The following is a 23466-nucleotide window of genomic DNA, read 5'->3' as shown; positions in this document are numbered from 1 at the left end:
ATGCCAATTATATGACATTCTTAAAAAGGCAAAGCTATGGAGACAGGGAATATATCAGTGTTTGCAGGGGCTGAGAAATGAGTATGTTGAGCACAGAAGGTTTTGGGGACAGTAAAAATATTATGCATGATACTATGATGACAGATACATGTCATTATATATTTCTCCAAGTCCACAGAACGTACAACACCCAGAGTGAGTCCTCTAGTAAACTGCAGATTTGGGGTGACAATTATGTATCCCTGTAGGTTCATCAGTTATAACAAATGTACTGAATTGGAGAGGCTGTGCAGGTTTAGGAGCAGAGGATATATAAACTATTTCTGTCTCCTCCTCTCAATTTTGCTATGAAACTCAAACTGCTTTAAAAAAATAAAGTCTAAAAATGTGATCAGGAAAAATATGACAGCCTATTAGGTCTGCCATATTGGTTTGGTTTTTAAAATAAGTGTGGTGGGGAGAGGGAGGAGATTGGGAAATGCAAAATTGATAAGCAAGGAATAAATAGGGTAAGTTTCCTTTTCAGCCTTTAAAAGCCATAGAACCCTTAACTAAATAAATGATAAAGAAGGCTGAATGTGAGCTACTTAGAGAAAAATAATGTCTACAGCAATTATATTAAGTACATTTAGGTAGTGCAACAGCTTAATTTTACTAGTAATACATCTGTGATTGTTCCCAAGAAATTTATTTAAAAACAACATCATCAAAAACAAATTGGAAGTTAGTTTCTGAGCTTCCGTTTCTCCCCAAGGAATCCTATTTGCATACACGGTTTGAGGATTAAAGTCAAACACACGAAGTGAAACTGGAAAGAAAATAATTGTAACAGTACATCACCATCTTTCAGAACGAGTGGAAATTATGATTATAAAACTATGACTTAAAAAACCGAAAACAGAACAATACATATAAACCACTAAGGTGAACAAGAATTACAGAGAAAAGCAGCCCCTGTGTTTTTCATAGATGCTAAGTAATTTTCACATCAGTTTCTATTAAAACTCACTAAATCCAACAACAGCAAAGTTTTAATTTATAAATGATCTCAATATTCCATTTCTGTCAAAATATTTTATAAAAGTCACAGGCAACCCATTCAAAGAAGAAAAAACAAACCTCTGTTAGGCATAGTGTAGAAATCCATCTGCTCAGAGGTGTTGGCTGGATGTAGCAAATTACATCCACAAGGCTCACTGCAAGTGCTCCCTAACGAAACTCAAGATGTTGATTTTGACCCAAACACCCTACACAGATTGGAGCTGGCTATATTAGAGATCATCTCTCCCTTTCCACAGCAATTGAAATCAGATGACACATTTCAGCAAACAGTTCCTCATTTTGAACTTTAGAAGTCCAAGTTCAGCATAGACAGAGCCTCAAATCTATAGAGAACTTTTTGTTCATCCTATTAATCATCTATGTAATGCTTTTTTCCCCCTTTTTTCATTTCGTAAAGACCAGGAATTATTTTTCAATTGCTTATGGATCTTAAGATAAGTTAGAAGGTAACTTTTTAATTTCTTAAGTTCTTCCTGCCTTAGAGTAACCAACAACTATTTACTGTGAATAACTTGAAAATTTCATGTGGCCCGAGAATGTACAGTGAGCTCCTCTTTTGTGGCATGTGTTGTGCTAAATAACGGTAATAGAGCAACGAACAAGAGAGGTATGGCTCCTGCTCTTTTCACCCTAGTAGGGGAATCAGATACTGAACAAAAATAGTTAAAATTAGGATAAAGTTTGTAAAAGTGATGACTGGAGTACAAAGACAGCACAGAGTTGGAGGGACCTGATAAATGAAATACCCTGAAGCCTGAAAGAGGAGAAGGAGAAAGATGCCTAGAGGACAGATTGGGAAGGATGAAGTCATGTTTGTAGCATATGCTAAGGCACTGTGATAGGACAGTGCTGTACTTATTCCAAGAACACAGAAAGGCTACTAGGGCTAGAGTTGGGCAAAGCAAGCAGCAGGGAGTGTAGCAGAAAATACAACTGGAGAGGTGGGCAGGGCCAATTAATATGGGGTCTTGTTGGTCATGTTAAGCACTTTTAAATGTACCCTAAGATTGAAAGGAAGCCATGAAAAGGATTGCACACAAAAATAAATTACTCTGCATGACAAAAGGAGAGGAATTTCAAATTACTTTGGTCAAGAGATTAAAGAGGAAGAGAAAAGAGCCAAATAAGCATTGTGTTGTACAAACATGTCTAAGAGACTAACAGCCACTTTAAAGACTGTTTGATACAGGGTACACCAGTACCACCTCTTCCCTATGGTAGGACGTCTTCAGCAAACTCTACTTCATTCTTTAATACTTCTTTGTGAGTGGATTCTATAAGTGAATCAAAAGAAGTGAAGAGTTCTAAGCCTATTACAGAGATAGAGTTCCATACAGGGTTCCACATGGCAGCAGAAGAGACAAAGGAAAGAAAATGTATCCAGGAAACAGCAAAGATTGAAAACCAGGACATGGAATTTGGAAATCCTACATGGATGTTGAGAACCATAATGGTTTTTACTGAGCACTTACCAGACACTGTTTAAAGTAATGTGTATCTCATTTAATCTTTATAACCCTTAGGAAAAGATATCAATAGCCAGCAATACATAAGATTCAACCAAGGACTATTTATTGCACTACTCTTCCCAGTAGCTTATAAAATATCAATGAGCAAGCACCATATCTGTCTTGTTCAAATCTGTATTCTCTATGTGACTGCCACATGGTAGGTGCTCAATATGTATTTGTTGAATGAATGGGACAAATACAGGAAATTTAGGAAAATAAAGAAATCCAAAAAAAGGCTGGAGGATTGAGTGGGATAGAGAGGACAGATGGTTGAGGGAAGTATCAGCCTAGGTTTTAGGAATTAAAAAAAAACCAGACACCCTTAGAATGCTGTGCCAACTAACTCCCTTACCTATAAAGTTGTAGATTATGTTTCAAGGTGTACTGGAATCAAATTTATGTCATTTTTACATTTCTCAGTATACTGAAAAAGTTTTAAGATATAAATAAAAAGGTCTCATTTTATTATATTTATTCTGGTTGCATTCACAATGATAATCCTGAGTAGTTTTTTAAATTATTAAATTTTGTACCATATTTTCTGCTTATAAAGTCAGATAAATATTAACAGATACAATATACCAAAATATTTTCATAAAAAATAAAAGGTTTGAGTATATAATCTTAGTTACATACGAATATGTTCTTTGTGGTCTATTCCATCATGAATCTAAATAATTGGTTTCAAAGAATTGCAAATTTAATAGAAATTTGGAATCCCAGAATGATAAACAAGCAATGCTAAAGATAGAGAAAAATAATTTCTCAGGAGTTATGAGGACAAGTAAAAAAAAGATAAAAGAATTTATTTTCCTTTTTAAGACACAGTCTTGCTCTGTCACCAGGCTGGAGTGTGGTGGCACAATCTTGGCTCACTGCAACCTCTGCCTCCCAGGTTCAAGTGATTCTCCTGCATCAGCCTCCTGAGTAGCTGGGACTACAGGCGCACACCACCATGCCTGGCTAATTTTTTGTATTTTAGTAGAGACAGGGTTTCATCATGTTGGCTAGGATGGTCTTGATCTCCTAACCTTGTGATCTGCCCACCTTGGCCTCCCAAATGCTGGGATTACAGGAGTGAGCCACCACACACGGCAGAAAAGAAATTTTTAATTGAACTCCATCTCAAATAAAAAAAAAAAAAATCATTCTTCTGAAAATACTGTGATAAAAGAAACCAGTTACCTAAAATTGTGAAATCTTATAGTTTTTAGTCCTTATCTTATTGGCTACATTTATAAATGATCTAATCATTTATACATGATCCAATCTCATGTCTTCCGTAAGACTAGTGCCTCACAGTTTTTCCCCACAGTGTTTCCTCACTTACCTGACCTTCTATTGGTAGCTTCCATCACAAATTATTCCTTCCTTTCTCATCCCATAACATTACTGTTCCCTGCCTTGTTATATGCAGATGCCACTTCATTTGTCACTCTATAAATGACTTTGAATGATCCCATCTTTTTTCATGTTTTCCCTGTGGTCATTTTGTGTCTCTAACTACGATCCCTCTTTAGAGCTCTAGATCCATATATGCAGCAGCTCATCAGATTTATTTACTTAAATGTCCCATGGATACTTCACCATATGGACCAAACTAAATTCATCCATCCCACCGTGCACACCAAAAACTGGCCCTCTTTCTTTGTTCCTAACCATAATATTAACTATATAAATATGTACATACGACATCTAAGCTAAGAACCATGGAGTTATTCCACAGATTTTTTTCTCTCCTTCCCTATCCATAACTAATCCAGTCATTAAGTCTGGCACTTTGTTGAGAAAGTTTTCCAACCTCTGCCTTAGTTCTGTATACGCCAAATCTAAGCAATTATATTACAAAATAATGATACCAAGTTTTAAAAATCAAAGAAAATTTATGACAATAACCTCTTAATCTGGAGAGGATTCAAGTGTTTTAAGAACTGTGTTGTTCAGATGGAGAGCAAATAGACTGATTTACTACATCATTTAATAAATGAAGTATGCATCTTAATATTTCTAAAACTAAATCATACTTTGTGGAAATGGTGTTAATTTCTAATATTAAAAAAAGAACAGCGAGAAAACAATTTCCAACATAGCACAGGAAAACTTTTTACATTATGTTTATATTTACATATATTTATACAATTTATAATTATAATAAAAATAGTATATATTACATATTATGTATCATGTATTACATATATTTAGTTAATTAATGTACAGAGACAGGGTCTTGCTCTGTTGCCTAGGCTGGAGTGCAGTGGTGCGATCATAGCTTGCTGCATCCTGGAACTCCTGGACTCCAGCAATCCTCCCACCTCAACCTCCCGTGTAGCTAGGACTATAGGCTCGAGCTACAATATCTGGATAACTTTTAAATTTTTTGTAGAGATGAAGTCTTGCCAAATGTTTATACTACAAAATTTATAATATAAATATTCATATTATAAAAATTTTATATTACAAATGTTTATATGACAGAAAGCCATCAATGAAGTGAAAAGACAATGTATAGGAGAAAATACTTGCAAATCATGTATAAGGGTCTAGTATCTAGAATATAATAAAGAACTCTTACAATTCAACTATAAGAAGTCCGAGGTCAGGAGTTTGAGACCAGCCTGGCCAATAAGGTGAAACCCTGACTCTACTAAAAATACAACTAAAAAGTAGGCAAAAGATTTGAATAGAAGAAAATATTAGGCTGGGCAGGGTGACTCATATCTATAATCCCAGTGCTTTTGGAGGCTGAGGCAGGCGGGTCACTTGAGCCCAGGAGTTCAATACCAACCTGTGAAACATGGTGAAACCCCACCTCTACAAAAATTAAAAAATTAGACAGACATGGTGGCCTGTGCCTGTAGTCCCAGCTACTCAGGAGGTGGGAGGATCAATTGAGCTCTGGAGCTCAAGGCAGCAGTGAGCCGTGATTGCACCACTGCACTTCAGCCTCAGCAAGAACAAAACCTGATCCAAAAAAATAAATAAAAAGAAGTAAAATGTTAAAGAAGATATACAAATGACGAACAAGCACACGAAAATAAGTTCGACATTATTAGTCATTAGGGAAATGCAAACCAAAACCACCATGAGATTCCACTTCATACCACTTTTACTATTTTTATAGTAAAAATAAACACCATTTTCATAATGTAAGCTTCAGTTTTATAAATATTAAGATGTGTATTTAGTATATTAAATGATGTAGTAAATCAATCTATTTACTCTCTGCCTGACCAACACAGTTCTTAAAAACAGTTCTTTAATTTGGCCAGGTGCAGTGGCTCACACCTGTAATCCCAACACTTTGGGAGGCCAAGGCGGGTGGATCACGAGGTCAGGAGAGCCGAAGCAGAGGTGCAGTGATGTCAGTTTTGCCATGTATCCAGCCAGGCAACAGAGAAGTTCCATCTCAAAAAAAAAAAAAAAGAGATAGTTGCTCTCTCCAGTTTAAGAGGTTATTGTCTAGGATGGCTAGAACAAAATTAAAAAAAAAAGAAAAGAAAAAGAAACAAAGCAGGTAATAACAAATAGTGACAAAGATGTGAAAAAATTAGAACCTTTGTACATTAATGTGGTATTGTAAAATGGTGCAGACAGTTTGGATGACAGTCTGGCAATTCCTGAAAAGCTCAAACATAGTTACTATACGATACAACAATTTTAGTCCTGGGCATATAGCTAAAAGAAATTAAAACAAATCCACACAAAAATCCTGTAAAAGAATGTTTATACCAGGATTTCTCATAAAAGCCAAAAAGTGAAAACAACCTCAACTGTCCATCAACTGATGAATGAATCAAAAAAATTTGATATATCCATAAGATGGAATACTATTCAGCCATAAAAACAACAAAGACTGCTACAACATGATTCAATCTTAAAAATATTAAATGAAAGAAACCAGTCACAAAAGACCATATACTCTAAAAACGTTCTCTTTAACCTTAAAATTCTATGATTGCACGATAATAGTATTCATATTATTAAGGACCAAAAATGTCTCTCAGTGAAATCATGATTTCTCTTAATGAATATAAGAAAAGTAGATTTCAATAGAAATTTCAGTATAGAGAAAACGAGAGAGAAACCAATATCAAAGTAGAGATCAAAAATTATACAGGCTATGTCTGCTTTTCAGTGACAGTATGTAGAAATTTCAATGATACCAGGATTCATACACTTACATCCTAATAATATGAACAAGGTGTTGACCTATTTAGCACTGTCAAAAATTTGAGACTTGTTATTATAATATATATTCAGATTACTTTACGACTCAAAATCTTTCCAGATTCACATTTTGTTTGAAATGAATACGCCAAAGTTCAAAAGGTTATGAATTCATAACTGAAAACACAGCAATATGAGAAATTAAGTATATATATAGGAGAAAGGATCATGACTCTAATCATCATATAATTACTTTGTATAAACAAATGAGAAATCTAAAAATACATTACACTCGCTAAATAATATATTCACACAATTATTTATATATTTAAAATACATTCATACATAAATCAAGTAGCTTAAATTAAGATCAATCTACTTATCATTCTTAGGTCAGCCTAATGATAATATCCAAAACCAACTTTCTTCCCAAGTTAATTTTTCCTATGTTTATATTTTAATGATTATATTGCATATGATCTTTTATAGATAACATATATGTGAATATATGACTAAGATTAAAAGGTATGGAAGGAAAAAAATGGCATCACTTAGTTCATTTACTTTGGCCAGGAAAAATCTTTCAATGAGAAGACTGATTGGCTTATACACTGACACATTTAAAAACACCAACAAATCTAAAAATGTCCATATAAAACATTAACCATAGGAAAAAAATTTTAACATATACCTTCTTCAAGGATGGGTCGTGGGATAACAAATGGAATCTCCTGCAGAGGTTCCATATACTTGTGCCCAGCACTAATAATCTTTATTTGAGGCAAACAGAGGACAAGTGTTCCCGGCATGCTGGTTTGTCCATTGTACCAACTTCTTACTGTTCCAGGAATGTCACCAGATACAATTGTACTTGGGGAAGGCAGGCTATCATTTGGAATAAACACACAACAAGACTGTACTTCAAGCTAGAAAAGAAAAGCGGAATTTAAATATTTGGATTAGACTAAATATACCTTCAAACACCTAATATCTTCGCCAGAATACAAAACCAAAAAAAGTAAATGTTCCATATTTATGTCTTTATGACTTATTTTCACTAATGAATATTAAAAAAACTTGAAAAGGTATTGTTTACTCTTGTTATAAACATGATACAAAATGCCCAGTGACAAGAGATGATCTGCCCTTCCATAGTCTTTTCCAAGAAACAAGATTGAGTTAGAAAGTGTGCTGGCAAAAGAAGATCAGAAAACACTCTTTCTTTTGTGGTTTATTAGAAAATTTTGTTAACACCAGATAAGGCCTAGAACTACCTAGCATTTTATTGCTATTACTTTTTATAAAAAGGGCTATTTTTATGTGAATTTAGTCCTTCCATTTTTGCTTTACAGACTAGAATATAAGAAAACATTGTTTAAAACATTCGATTTATAACAGTAGACAACCATTAAAGAAAATGTTTATATCACATACTTTCACTTTTTATATACAATGATTCAAGTATACATACATGTATCAGATTTATTATACATAAATACATGGTAATAGGAAAAATCAGAAGACTTAAAAATCAGAGCATTATTTCTTGCTTTTTTCATTCTTCAAATTACCTAAATTGTAATTTCATGTATTATCTTAATGTTCTCCTATCCCCAGTAGAGTTACATTAAGTTGCCAGGACCTCAGAGATTAAGATAAGGAGACAAAGTAAGCCCAACCCCAAAACTGAATTCATCATGACTTCTTAATTCGGAAGCAATGTAAAATCTATTTGTCTTAGTGGTGCTTATAAAGTAATACTGTGTATCTCATCATCAAATTGCTCCAACAGCCTAAGATACTTAAGTTATTGAGAAAATACAAACTATGATTGGTTGATTTCCTACAAAACATGTCACATAAAAAGATGTTATCTGGAGGTGTGATACAAAATAATTTTTTTAATTCATAAATTCTTGGATATTCAACGAAACTATGTTAGCAAAAAGACTACATTTTTAAAAGATAATAGCAACATCTCTTCTCTTGGGCCTAATATACTATTCTGGTGAGAGCATGATGATATGTAACAGGTTTGGAATTCCTTGATATGATAAACAATTTGTCAACCTATAAATAAACAAATCTGTTTGTCTTTGCTTCACATTTTGGGGCATGGCCAAACTGATGAATTCAGTGACAAAAAATACAGATAAAATTTTGCAAAAATAAGTGCATTGGTTTATGAAGCATGAGCTCATTTTAGTTCTAAAATCTTATACTGCAGATTAGATAAAGTACGTGTGTGTTAAGTAGTTTATTGATTTAAGATCATGATGTAGTTTGTTTATTCTGAAATAGAAGTCTATATTGTCTCAGGTAACTTACAATTATGCTTTAAAATATTTAACGTAATTCATTAGTAATTTTCAGTTGCACAATTTAAAATGGCACATTAAGAGCACAGCCTTTATTAATTCAGGTTAAAAGGTCAAAATATGAAGTGTCAGTATTTAACACTTCACGTAGGTATTGATACTACGTTGAAAAATGCTTTCAATAATGTGAGGTAATTAGTGTAGTATCCTACCATACACAACCACATGCATACATATCCTTAGGAAAAAATTCAAATCATGCCAAAATTTCCAAAATCATAAAACATTAAATTTCACTAATTTAAAAATCAATTATTTCATCAAGTGTAAACAATGTGAGCAATGTAAACAGAATCAACAGTATAGTAGCATCAGATATATAACAACTCTAAAATAAACTTCTAAAATATATGTTGTGAGAATTCCTTTAATGATAAGAATCATATAATTAAAATTACTCAAAATTATTATAATGTTTTATCTATTATATACACTAAAACTATCACATAAATCTTTTTACACTTTTAAAATAACTGTTAAACTGTATGTATAAAATTGTGGTTTTAATGTAAAATGTTGAGTGATTTATATTACTGAATATAAATCTGCAGCAGTAAATTCTGAATTAATGTAAGGATCTGACAATCCAAGGGAAAGAAAATGAAGTAATCTGCCAGTAAGAAGTCCTCAAGCTGGGGGTCAGATCATGTTCATGGAAACCATCTGGTTGGGACCCTCTGAGCCACACCAAACACAAATGATCTTTTAAAAAAATATCCTATTCATGAATGCATCACAGCTGCACTGAGTGTTACTTCATTTTTCCATGGCAACATCCTTTCTGTTTCAAGGATCTTGTTTCAGTTTTGGTAGCAACGTGTTCTTTTGCCAATACTGAACACATTCATGTGTTAAAGTGAAGGGATTATTACAAATTCTTGAAGTGGAACCACCTCTATTTTGATTCCTACTAGGTCAAGGGCTACATATCTAAGTATCATATACTGAAGATAAACCAATAAAGTAAAAATTATTTGTTATTCTTATTTTAATAAATGAAGTGATTGCAATGCATTTTTTCCCTGAAGTTTCTAGTTTATGTGCCATTTGAAAGATATATGCCTTTGTAAGTCCTTGCCCCTATATGTGAGGTTTGAGAAACTTAGATTTTTCTTTTAGTGCTCTATAATTGTGATCCCAATTCAGCTAAAAAGAAGAGACTAAGATAGATTTTATTTACCCACTAATCTGAAAATCTTAATTAGTCACTGCCCATCATATAAACCACTTTATAGATAAAAGCTTTGAAATGTTGTGCCACATTTTCTTCCCTTTTCAGTAACATAACTATTTCCTATTCCCAAATAATATATTTATTTTTATTTACAACTTGAAAATGTAATGCTATTTATATTTTGCATAATTTCTACAGTACCAAATGTTTTCTATATAAGTGTATGTTACTCTTAAACGGTTTCAAATAAAAAACAAAAATAAAGGAACATTGTATGTTGCATTTCATTACTTTTTCTCTCTTTTATTCATGTATTCTCTAACATCTATCATGAACTGACCTGGAAGTCAGGAATACAGAGACAAAAGACATAGTGCCAGCCCTAAAAAAGCTTAAAACAAGATCACTTTCAAGTATTAATATCCTTACAGAATTCTCACTAGAACATAAGCTTTATGAAGTCAAACATTTGCATATTTTCTACACTATATAGTTTCTGTACATTGTGCAGTGGTGCACGTACTATGTACTCAATAAATAATTGTTAAACAAGTAGAAACAATTAAACAATTATTTTCATCAGATATGGTAATGAAAATAATTGCTTCATGCATGTTGTTCATCATTTCATTCCAGAGGCAACCTCTAAGGTGATTAATAAAACTGATTTGTTAACAAGATGAATTCGACACAGCTGTGGGATATTTGACAAGCTATTTCATCTCTCCATGACTTCAGTTTCCTCATCTGTTAATGGGGGAAATCATAGCATTGACATATATATTTAACACAGTAAGTGTTACCCAAACGTTTGCTAAAGAAAGAAAGTCAACAAATAACACCAAGTCTCTCCTATAGGTGAGATCCCATATATTATTAGCCTCCATAGATTTATAAAACCTGTTCACAGTACATTTATTTTCAAATGCTGTTGCTTACGGTTTCACTATCTATGTATATAGGGGCCATTAAAATAAGTAGTATTCCATTTGCACTACAACAAATACATAAACTATCACCCAAACCACAGTTTTCCTATTGATAAATTTTCAGTGCATCATGAAAATATTTTGGATATCATCATATGTAGTAGAAATTTAAATATACCCCATTTGGGGCCATAGATTAAAAGCCTAGAGTTGGTTGTCTTGGTTGTCATCCTTTCCAGAGTAAGTGTTATAAATCTTCACACTTTTTCCATAAAAATCTTGTCAAGGGAAGACATTAAAAATTCCTAGATTTGAATTCCAGACTTCCTCCTAACAAACTGCCATGCACTGGCTGTCACTTGTTCAATGCCTATAAATAAGAATGTGGGCCTGTGTGCAAAATTTATAAGGATTAAATATAAAATCTTACTTTTATAATTAGCATGATTGATAGTTGATCTCTCTGGCCTAAAATTTCTACTCCTATTTAATCCTGAAAATAAAGGCCAAGGAGTTTACTGGACATCAGGACATCAAGCAGTATGATTTTTTTCATCACTAGTCATGCTCTAGATGTAACTTCCTAGAAGAGAGAATTCAACTGGCCCAGCTTAACTGGCTTATGCTGCTTGAGACACCTTGACTGACACTCTCATCAAAATAACACAGAATGTGGGAAGTAGTTCCCCAAAGGAATAACAGCATTATTACCAAAAGAAAGAGACCAGAATGCTTGGTATTGAAATTAAAAATGCCATTAAACTCAGAAGACTTCAGTCCACTCGGAAGAACTCAGAGAGTACAAAAAAAAAAAAAAAAAGGAAGAAAAGAAAATGCTAGTAAATGTCATAGGACAGCAAGATGAACTTCGATGTAAATGACCAAAAAAAAAGCTAAGTCTGGCAATAAGCAGAGAAATGTTTTCCTAGAAAGGAGTAAATTCTAGCCAGCACATTTCTATTTTATCAGCTACATACTATTGCCAATTATGTGCTTCTGGAATAAAAACATAGCTTTAATAGAATCTTTGTTAATGAGCAGGTATAGAAAACTTGGAAAGAACAGGTGAACTTATGCTAATCTATTGTTAAAAGGCCCCCAAAGTTCATATATTTTTATTTTTTTAATTCTGATTTTTGAGACAGAGTTTCGCTCTGTCACCCAGGCTGGAGTGCAGTGACGCAATCTCGGCTCCCTGCAACCTCCACCACCCAGGTTCAAGCGATTCTCCTGCCTCAGCCTCCAGACTAGGTAGGACTACAGGTGGGCACCACCAAGCCCAGCTAATTTTTGCATTTTTAGTAGACACCAGCTTTCACCATGTTAGCCATGCTGGTCTTGAACTCCTAACCTCAAGTCGTCTGCCTGCCGAGGCCTTCCAAAGTGCTGGGATTACAGATGTGAGCCACCGTGCCCGGCCCCAAAGTTCATATATTTAAAAAAAAAAAAAAAAAAAAAAGACTGTCCAAGACTACATGGAGTATTATAAAATAATCCATTATAATTAAGTATGGAAACTCCTTCTTCTACACTGAAAAACAAATAGGTTACAGCAAATATTGTTAATGATTTTATATAATATACATGTTTCTATTCTAAGTAAAAAATAATATGGGTTTAGCAAATACCAACTTTGGCTCCAACATCAACTTTGCAGAAACTGTGGTTCCAAACATAATTACTTGCTCAAACTTCCACTAAAAGAATAATCCTTCAAAACCTTTAAGTTATGATGTCCTGTTTTATCTGATGACAACTTGCAGGGTTTTCTGTTTTATATTTCGGCTCATAAAACATCTTAAAAAATGGACAACGCTTTTAAAAATAAAAGCTCACGCCTGTAATCCCAGCACTTTGGGAGGCCGAGGCGGGTGGCGCCTGTAATCCCAGCACTTTGGGAGGCCGAGGCGGGTGGATCACGAGGTCAGGAGATGGAGACCACCCTGGCTAACACGGTGAAACCCCGTCTCTATTAAAAATACAAAAATATTAGCTGGGCGTGTTGGCGGGCGCCTGCAGTCCCAGCTACTGGGGAGGCTGAGGCAGGAGAATGGCGTGAACCTGGGAGGTGGAGCTTGCAGTGAGCCGAGATCGCACCACTGCACTCCAGCCTGGGCGACAAAGTAAGACTCCATCTCAAAAAAAATAAAATAAAATAAAATAAATAAAACTCAGATTTTCAGAGTCTAAATTGTAATCATTTAATGAGAATCTAATTTTATCTTTTAAAGTGTTCATAATACATTAACATCTGGAAATGTTTAAATACATAGTACGTTTAACACAGGGCCGGGACTAGGATGAGGCAAGCCAAGTACCTAGGTCATATATAAGATAACCTATATAAAGATGTATTATTTGGTACTGCAATGATTATGTAAACTGATACTCAATAAGCTTACTCAAATTGAGGAACCACAAAATAAACCATATAGTTTATTCCAAATAGTAAGGAAGGTAAATTTTATGTTATATGTATTTTACCATAATTAGAGATAAAAAAGGAAAAATGAGGAAAATCACTATCATAACTTACAATTAATTCAAAGTGATATATAAGATTAAGTTTGTTGGTGATGAAGCTAGAAGGTACTGCAACATTATAAAATAAGCAAAAGAATCATACAATAATGTTAGAGTTGGAAGTAACCTTAAATATTATTTAATTTATCCATTTTATACTACAAATAAGCAAGTAAAGCACATAGTTAACATCTAGAATTTGACATTGCTGACCAGTAGCTCCTTAAAATTCTAAGTATTTTTTGCTTTCATGAACTCTCTGGTTTCTCCTCCTCCACTTCTGATCACTAACATAATTTCCTTCAAGGACATTCTCTCTTCTACTAACAACTTTTAAAACGGTATTCCCTTGGCCCATTGCTCTTTCAACTGTACATACTTTCTTGAATGACCCATTCTCCTGGTTTGAAAACCATCTGCAGATAACTCCTAAAATTATATCTCTTCTCTTAATCTGTTTTTTAAACTCCAGATATAAATATCTAATACATATCTGGATGTCTCACATACATTTCAAATACATGTGTAAATTCAAAATCCCTATTTGCCCCTAACCTGGAAAAGCTACTTCATTTAATAGCGTCACTACCACCCAAACACCAAAACAAGAATCTAGAAGATCTCTTAGACTCTGTTCCCTGATTCCCCAAATCAATTAATTACTAAGTCCTGCTGATTTTATCTTAAGTCTCTCAGGAATCACTGTCCACTTGGCTTATTGCCTAGTGGTTTGAAACCTTTGTGTTGTATATTTCAATAATTTTTTGGTTATTTCAGGCAGTGAAATAAATCTGGTTCCTGTTATTTAATCCTGGCCAGAGAAAGACATTCTCCAGTATATCCTATATTGTGGAATACTGATGTACCTACTTGTTTATAGATAGTGTAAAGATTTCTGATATTACTTGGAATCTTAAATTGGAATATTTTCCCAGAGCTGTCAAATAATCATGTAATCGAATGCTATCTTTCATGTTCCCTATTACAGAACTACTCAAAATGATATCAATAAAAAGATAATTATACCACATTATTCAATCATTAATAAAATAGATAAGAGTGAATGAGGTTATTTTTAATATAACTACTTCTATTATCATGAAATAACATTTAGATCTATAGTAAACATTAAACAACTAAATAATATTGGTAGCTATCATATTCTAAACCACACAATGATGTCAACTAGATCTTCTACAAAGCAATAAATACTTACCTACGATAATATCTAAATTCATCACGAACCAGGAAGTACGTGCCCTAGGCATCCTTTCAATAAGTAACATTCCTCTTGACATTCCCATTTCTCTTCTTTCATCATTAAGTTTTCTAAGGGGATCCCTACAGGATACTCCATACCATGGCACTTAGCCTTTTCCCAGCTAGACCATGACAACTATCACGTCTCTTTTGTTTTCTCAGCATATAGCCCAACATATAACAAAAATTAAGTGCCAGATGTTACCACTGTACAAAGGGTATCTCTAAGAGAGAAGGACAGGTAAGTCAATGCAAGGAGTTATTAGGATATTCATTAAAAGGACTCAACATGGCTGAGACTGGTGAAATATAGCTGATGTCCCTAAAACAGTCATACCTCTGCAAGCTAAGAGTTAATTACACAAGAACGACAAGCCATACTTTCTTCCCCCCATTCTTCTCTTAATTTTCTTATAAGAGGCATGCTCAGAAAAGAAACGCTGAACAGGAATGCTAAAATCAAGATTATTGGCTCTTATATTAACTAGCATTTTTATGCACTGGAGATGTTTTTGGATGAATTTCTAAAAAGTTTTTATGGCAGGTATGTATCTCTTATAGTGATTAATCAGACTACACTATAGCTATGCATAATGTGTCTGTATCTGTCTATATTAATTTTCTATGTATATAAGAAATCACCACAAATGTAACAGCCTAAAACAACAGATATTTGTTGCAGTTTTTGTGGGTCAATAATCTGGGTATGGCTTAGTTAAATACTTGAATTATGGTCTCAAAAAGCTGCAACAAAAGTGTTGACCATCTGTGTTTTCATCCACAGGCTCATCTGGGAAAGAACACACTTCCAAACTCACTCTAGTTGCTCACAGAGACAATTTCCTCACATATGTAGGACTAAGGGCTGGCTGGAGTGTAGGACAGATGAGGGACTTCATAAATATTTTCTGAATAAATTACTGAAATTTCATTTAAAAGCTGAATTTTGATCTTAATCAAAACTCCTTTACTTTGTTAAGTGCCACATATTTTTTAATGCTAAATTTAACTAAGGCCAAGTGCAGTGGCTCACACCTGTAATCCCAGCATTTTGGGAGGCCAAGGCAGGCAGATCACCTGAGGTCAGAAATTCTAGACCAGCCTGACCAACATGGTGAAACCCATCTCTACTAAAAATACAAAATAATTAGCTGGGCGTGGTGGTGGGCGCCTGTAATTCCAGCTACTGGGGAGACTGAGGCAGAAGAATTGCTTGAACCTGGGAGGCGAAGGTTGCAATGAGTTGAGATCGCATCACTGCACTCCAGCCTGGGCGACAGAGTAAGATTCTGTCCAAAAACAGAAAACGAACAAACAAAAAGTTAACTGGAAAATAAAGAGGAAAGAAGCTAACAGCCAAAAGACTAAAACACACTAAAGCTTTCTCCTTGAATACTATTTTTTTCAATAGTCAGTTGTTTTCCAACTATTTATACTTTCTAATATACTTTATTACTTTCTGAAAAACCAAGATTCTATCTGTTATAATTTCCTTTCAGCCTAAATAACTTCTATCAGAATATCTTGCAGTAAATTTCTACTGGAGAAAAGTTCTGTCTTTATGTATTTATTGGCCAACATTTTTGATGAACACTTTGCTGACTAGAGAATTCTATGTTAATTCTATGTTATGTGCTGATTTTCCTCAGCACATAAAAGTGTTATTCTATTGTCTTCTGGCCTCCATTGTTTCTAATAAGACGTAAGGAGTCATTTTTAATGTTTTTAATCTGTATATAACAGGCCTTTACTGTCTACCCACTTCTAAAATTTTCTTAAAAGGACATGCTGGTAAGCCCTGGACACCTGGAGCTTAATTCTACTGAGGACACACTGACAGACAAGGAATGCCACAGAATCATTTCCCATGGTGGGTGAAGATAATCCCAGGAGTGTTATCTCCATCACTTCTTGTCTGCCTGCTTAAGGGCAGTGCAGCCTTCAGCTGCTTTAGAGAAAAGCTACAGCTACAGGAGAGAAAGATGGAATAGAGAAAGAAAACACAAGTGTTATTGAGTACCCAAATGTTTCCTGATTCTTCTAGGGTTAGCTTAATTGACACATATGTTCATGAAGCAGGATCATCATCATTATAGTTAAATTATTTTAAGTACAATCATTTAATGAATGTCTCTCCTTGCCAAACTATGATCTTCATGAGGACAGGACTGCATTCGTTTTCTTCAGTATGTTCTCTGAATACAGTATGGTAACTTTTGCAAAACGAATCAATAAATGAATAAATTTTGTCAGTTGCTTTCATATACTTTATCACTGTATATTTTCCATCCTCTTCATGAAGAAGATATTATAATCTCCAACTTGTGGACACAGAAACAAGAAAAAACTCCCCAATATTACATTGCTAAGAAATACATATATAGGTCTGCTTTACTTATAATTTCAGCTTCTTCCAGTATAGTCTTCAGGTAAACAAGAATACTGATAAATAAAGATCTTCTCACTTTAAATAAAATAAAATAACATCAAATGTTCTCCGTAAGTTTTCAGTAGTTTGACTACTAGGTACTTAGCTATGTTCTCCTTTTTATATATTCTTCTTGGAGTTTTCTGAGATTGTTGAGTTTCAAAAAGTTAGTTGCTTGTCACTTTTTTGGATTTTAGCACACTGCTGTTATGGTAATGTCAATTTAAGACCTCAGATCTCTATGGGCTTAATACAGTTGTAATTTTGTAGATCACAAAACCTTGTTCTCAGAGTAAGGTGGGAACAAGTTTCTATTGCAACTTTTATACCCTAAGTCAAAGTGAAAGGCTTTATAAAATTCTATAAGAATGCCTCTGGTATCACAGAGAAAAAATCCTATGCAAAAACTAAAATTTATAACTGTTAGCTTATCAAATAAGCACCTAATTGTATATTTTAGTCAGGTTAAACATGATCTTGAAAGAAAGTAATTCAATAAGATAAAGTTGTGCATTTTAAAGTAAAAATCAATGAGAAGAAAATAACAATAAGGAAATAGCTATTATAATTTTCATATTTAACTTATAATTATGTAGAAAAAATAATTAGATAACTCTTTCATGTCAATTTAATTCCAACTCAGACTTTATCTCAGTTCTGAGATAAGAATGGATCTGTATGAACATTAAGCACTTAAAACTGTGAAAATAATGCTTAAACAAAAAGTAGAATGAACTAAAGTTTTTTAATTAAAGAAACGTCAAAATGTGTATATTTTTATAACTACAAGGAAGATGATATGAGTTTCATAAAACTATGTTTAGGATAAGTGAAGTACACCAATTATTTTCAACTAAATTAAGAAAATGAGATGGCATACATAATTGTTACATGTGAGAAAAGTCTTACCAATATTAACAATGCTGGGAATTAAAAAGGATAATAGGAATTATATCCATAATATTTCTTTTATTTTACCTGTAGTGTGAGATGCTTCACTGCATTCCAAACAATTCCAATAAATTCCTTCATTCTTTCTTCAGGACTTCTACAGCTTTCAGATATATTCAACATGGCTTTAACAGGAACTGACAATGGGCGGGATTCTGAGTATGAGAACAGCTAATTATTTACTAGAAACATATCTTACAATAAAACATACCAAACGTATTTTCAAGATTGTTTCTTTTCTTACTTAAAATTATAATTTCTATATGAGATTATGAATTGTCATTTTACATCATTTTCTCTTATAGAATTGATTTTTGCAAGTATTCAAAAATAAGCAGGCCTAATTTGTTAGAAGTCAGGAGAGCATTCACTCTTGTCAGGGATTAGTGACTAGAAGGTAGACTTGTGAAGTGATAGTAATGTTCTATTTATTAATTACATGCATGTATTCACTTTGTAAGAATTCATTAAGCAGTAACGTAACAACTTGTCCAATTTTCAGTATAAAGGCAATACATCAATAAAATTTTTTCTTGGAAAAAAGAGAAATTCAACTAAAAAGCACTTGATTCATCCAAAATTGATAGAAAATTAGTCTTCCCATAAGTAAACGTTCCTGATAACAAAAGCTTACCAATAAAATCTCTCAATTTTAAAAAGTGATTTTGGCCAGGCACATTGGCTCACACCTGTAATCCTAACACTTTGGGAGGCCGAGTCAGGCAGATCACTTGAGGTCAAGAGTTCGAGACAAGCCTGGCTAACATGATGAAACCCCGTCTCTACTAAAACTACAAAAATTAGCCCGGCATAGTGGCAGGCACCTGTAATCCTAGCTACTCGGGAGCCTGAGGCAGGAGAATCACTTGAACCCGGGAGGCAGAGGCTGCTGCAATGAGCTGAGATTGCGCCACTGCACTACAGCCTGAGCAACAGAGCGAGACACTGTCTCAAAAAAAAAAAAAAAAAAAGTGGGGGAGGTGGATTTTGATGATAACCAAAAGAGGTATGTGATTACATAAAAGGAAGATTTCTTAATAAAATGAAATGTAATATTCCACTCTCTACATTATTTAAAATTTTGTTCTTCCAAAGTAAAGAAATTAGAGGATTTCAACCATGTTTTCATAATGAAAGATTTCAGGAATTATTTTAAACAATTGAGTAATTTATAATAATGTATTATAACTAAACAGATTCATTTAAAACTGGACAGACACATTTATATGATACAGCTTATGTTAATTCAAATACATAATTTATATGTACTATTTTAGGTACTTCTAAAGTAGCATAAAATAAATAAATCAGATCTAAATAAATTAAGTTTGAAGAACTTAGGATGCTCTCCAAAATAAGTAGTACCATATCACTACTATGAGAATGTGGTGATTTATGACTGGTTGCCATATCCACTCATACTTCCCCTCTGCCCCCAACTTGGTTAATATATGAGTATTGATACCATATTTAAAATACCTTAAGGGCATGCAGAATGGACTTTATCTTTCTCATAGTTATATTGTCATATATTATCACATTGTCAATATCAGAAATTGTAAATAATGTTTATTAAAGCAAACTAGTTTGGAAGAGATCCATGCAGATCTCAGTGGGCAGAGCACTATAGTAGTCAGATGAAACAAAAACAACGAATGTCTGAAATTAAAGGTATGCATGGGATTTTCAAGCAAAGTATGGAGGCAAAGATGGCTTGAGCAGAGTGAGCAAGGGTGAGAAAAGTAGGAGATGAGGTTAGAGCGATATATACGGACCAGGTCATACAGGGTTCATGTAGGTCATAGTAAGGAGATGGTTTTTACTTGAGGGAACTGGGACAGAATAACGGATTCTGAACATAGTCATGGCATTGTTGAATATGTGTTTTGAAAGAACTTCTCTGGCTACTGTGCAAAAAATTTACTACATGGATACAGTGTTGAAAGAGGAAGACAGGTTGTAAGAGATGGCAGAAGCAACGAGGTGGCAAGAAGCAGTAAAACGCTGTATCCATTTCAGAGATATAACCAAAAGGACTTACTGATGGATTAGATGTACAGTAGGAGAGAAAGCAAAGATGATTCCAAGGTATTAGGACTCAGAGACTGGAAGAATGGAGTTGTAGGAAAAGTATATTTGAGAAGAAAGAAAACTTAGTTTGGGACATCTTAAGCTGTGATTTCCAGTAGACATCCAAGTAAAGATACAAGGTGGCAGATAGATAAACGACTATAAAAAAAAGACAAGAATAGATAATTTACAGAAAAAAATGTTATTTGGCTAGTAAACTTATTTTTAAAATGCTCAACATTGCTAACAAAGATACAAAAATTAAGATATCAGATATCCTTTTCATCAGATATCCAACAATGAGACATACTTTTTTTTTTTTGGTTATTATACTTTAAGTTTTAGGGTACATGTGCACAACGTGCAGGTTTGTTACATATGTATACATCTGCCATGTTGGTGTGCTGCACCCATTAATTCATCATTTAACATTAGGTATATCTCTTAATGCTATCCCTCTTACCTCCCCCGACCCCACAACAGGCCCTGGTGTGTGATGTTCCCCCTCCTGTGTCCATGTGTTCCCATTGTTCAATTCCCACCTCTGAGTGAGAACATGCGGTGTTTGGTTTTTTGTCCTTGTGACAGTTTGCTGAGAATGATGGTTTCCAGCTTCATCCATGTCCCTACAAAGGACATGAACTCATCATTTTTATGGCTGCATAGTATTCCATGGTATATATGTACCACATTTTCTTAATCCAGTCTATCATTGATGGACATTTGGGTTGGTTCCAAGTCTTTGCTATTGTGAATAGTGCCTCAATAAACATATGTGTGCATGTGTCTTTATAGCAGATTGATTTATAGTACTTTGGGTATATACCCAGTAATGGGATGGCTGGGTTAAATGGTAATTTCTAGTTCTGGATCCGTGAGGAATCGCCACATCGACTTCCACAATGGTTGAACTAGTTTACAGTCCCACCAACAGTGTAAAAGTGTTCCTATTTCTCCACATCCTCTCCAGCATCTGTTGTTTCCTGACTTTTTAATGATCGCCATTCTAACTGGAGTGAGATGGTATCTCATTGAGGTTTTGATTTGCATTTCCCTGATGGCCAGTGATGATGAGCATGTTTTCATGTGTCTGTTGGCTGCATAGATGTCTTCTTTTGAGAAGTGTGTGTTCATATCCTTCTCCCACGTTTTGATGGGGTTGTTTTTTTCTTGTAAATTTGTTTGAGTTCATTGTAGATTCTGGATATTAGCCCTTTGTCAGATGAGTAGGTTGCAAAAATTTTCTCCCATTCTGTAGGTTGCCTGTTCACTGTGATGGTAGTTTCTTTTGCTGTGCAGAAGCTCTTTAGTTTAATTAGATCCCATTTGTCAATTTTGGCTTTTGTTGTCATTGCTTTTGGTGTTTTAGACATGAAGTCCTTGCCCACGCCTATGGCCTGAATGGTACTGCCTAGGTTTTCTTCTAGGGTTTTTTTGGTTTTAGGTCTAACATGTAAGTCTTTAATCCATCTTGAATTAATTTTTCTATAAGGTGTAAGGAAGGGATCCAGTTTCAGCTTTCTACATATGGCTAGCCAGTTTTCCCAGCACCATTTATTAAATAGGGAATTCTTTCCCCATTTCTTGTTTTTGTCAGGTTTGTCAAAGATCAGATGGTTGTAGACATGCGGCATTATTTCTGAGGGCTCTGTTCTGTTCCATTGATCTATATCTCTGTTCTGGTACCAGTACCATACTGTTTTGGTTACTATAGCCTTGTAGTATAGCTTGAAGTCAGGTAGCGTGATGCCTCCAGCTTTGTTCTTTTGGCTTAGGATTGACTTGGTGATGCGGGCCTTTTTTGGTTCCATATGAACTTTAAAGTAGTTTTTTCTAATTCTGTGAAGAAAGTCATTGGTAGTTTGATGGGGATGGCATTGAATCTATAAATTACCTTGGGCAGTATGGTCATTTTCACGGTATTGATTCTTCCTATCCATGAGCATGGAACGTTCTTCCATTTGTTTGTATCCTCTTTTATTTCATTGAGCAGTGGTTTGTAGTTCTCCTTGAAGAGGTCCTTCACATCCCTTGTAAGTTGGATTCTTAGATATTTTATTCTCTTTGAAGCAATTGTGAATGGGAGTTCACTCATGATTTGGCTCTCTGTTTGTCTGTTATTGGTGTATAAGAATGCTTGTGATTTTTGTACATTGATTTTGTATCCTGAGACTTTGCTGAAGTTGCTTATCAGCTTAAGGAGATTTTGGGCTGAGACAGTGGGGTTTTCTAGATATCCAATCATGTCATCTGCAAACAGGGACAATTTGACTTCCTCTTTTCCTAATTGAATACCCTTTATTTCCTTCTCCTGCCTGATTGCCCTGGCCAGAACTTCCAACACTATGTTGAATAGGAGTGGTGAGAGAGGGTATCCCTGTCTTGTGCCAGTTTTCAAAGGGAATGCTCCCAGTTTTTGCCCATTGAGTATGATATTGGCTGTGGGTTTGTCATAAATAGCTCTTATTATTTTAAGATACATCCCTGAATACCTAATTTATTGAGAGTGTTTAGCATGAAGAGTTGTTGAATATTGTCAAAGGCCTTTTCTGCATCTATTGAGATAATCATGTGGTTTTTATCATTGCTTCTGTTTATATGCTGGATTATGTTTACTGAATTGCGTATGTTGAACCAGCCTTGCATCCCAGGGATGAAGCCCACTTGATCGTGGTGGATAAGCTTTTTGATGTGCTGCTGGATTCGGTTTGCCAGTATTTTATTGAGGATTTTTGCATCAATGTTCATCAAGGATATTGGTCTAAAATTCTCTTTTTTTGTTGTGTCTCTGCCAGGCTTTGGTATCAGGATGATGCTGGCCTAATAAAATTAATTAGGGAGGATTCCCTCTTTTTCTATTGATTGGAACAGTTTCAGAAGGAATGGTACTAGCTCCACCTTGTACCTCTGGTAGAATTCAGCTATGAATCCATCTGGTCCTGCACTTTTTTTGGTTGGTAAGCTATTAATTATTGCCTCAATTTCAGAGCCTGTTATTGGTCTATTCAGAGAT

At 34.4% G+C, this 23466-nt stretch overlaps 1 protein-coding gene across 1 annotated transcript in view; it reads right to left on the bottom strand.

The window, feature by feature from the left end:
* Window positions 1-23466, bottom strand: part of VPS13B (vacuolar protein sorting 13 homolog B) — a 915321-nt gene that overhangs the window by 460722 nt on the left and 431133 nt on the right. The window contains exons 22-23 of the mRNA XM_032760928.2: window positions 18411-18538; window positions 7432-7666 (exon numbers count right to left, since the gene is read on the bottom strand). Coding sequence (XP_032616819.1) covers window positions 7432-7666; window positions 18411-18538 — 363 coding nt within the window. The remainder of the gene's footprint in view (window positions 1-7431; window positions 7667-18410; window positions 18539-23466) is intronic.

The sequence above is a fragment of the Hylobates moloch genome, unplaced genomic scaffold (genome assembly GCF_009828535.3).
Source record: "Hylobates moloch isolate HMO894 unplaced genomic scaffold, HMol_V3 SCAFFOLD_9, whole genome shotgun sequence".
NCBI lineage: Eukaryota > Metazoa > Chordata > Mammalia > Primates > Hylobatidae > Hylobates > Hylobates moloch.
The sequence above is the reverse complement of the archived record's forward strand: the minus strand, read 5'-3'. Positions and strand labels throughout refer to the sequence as shown.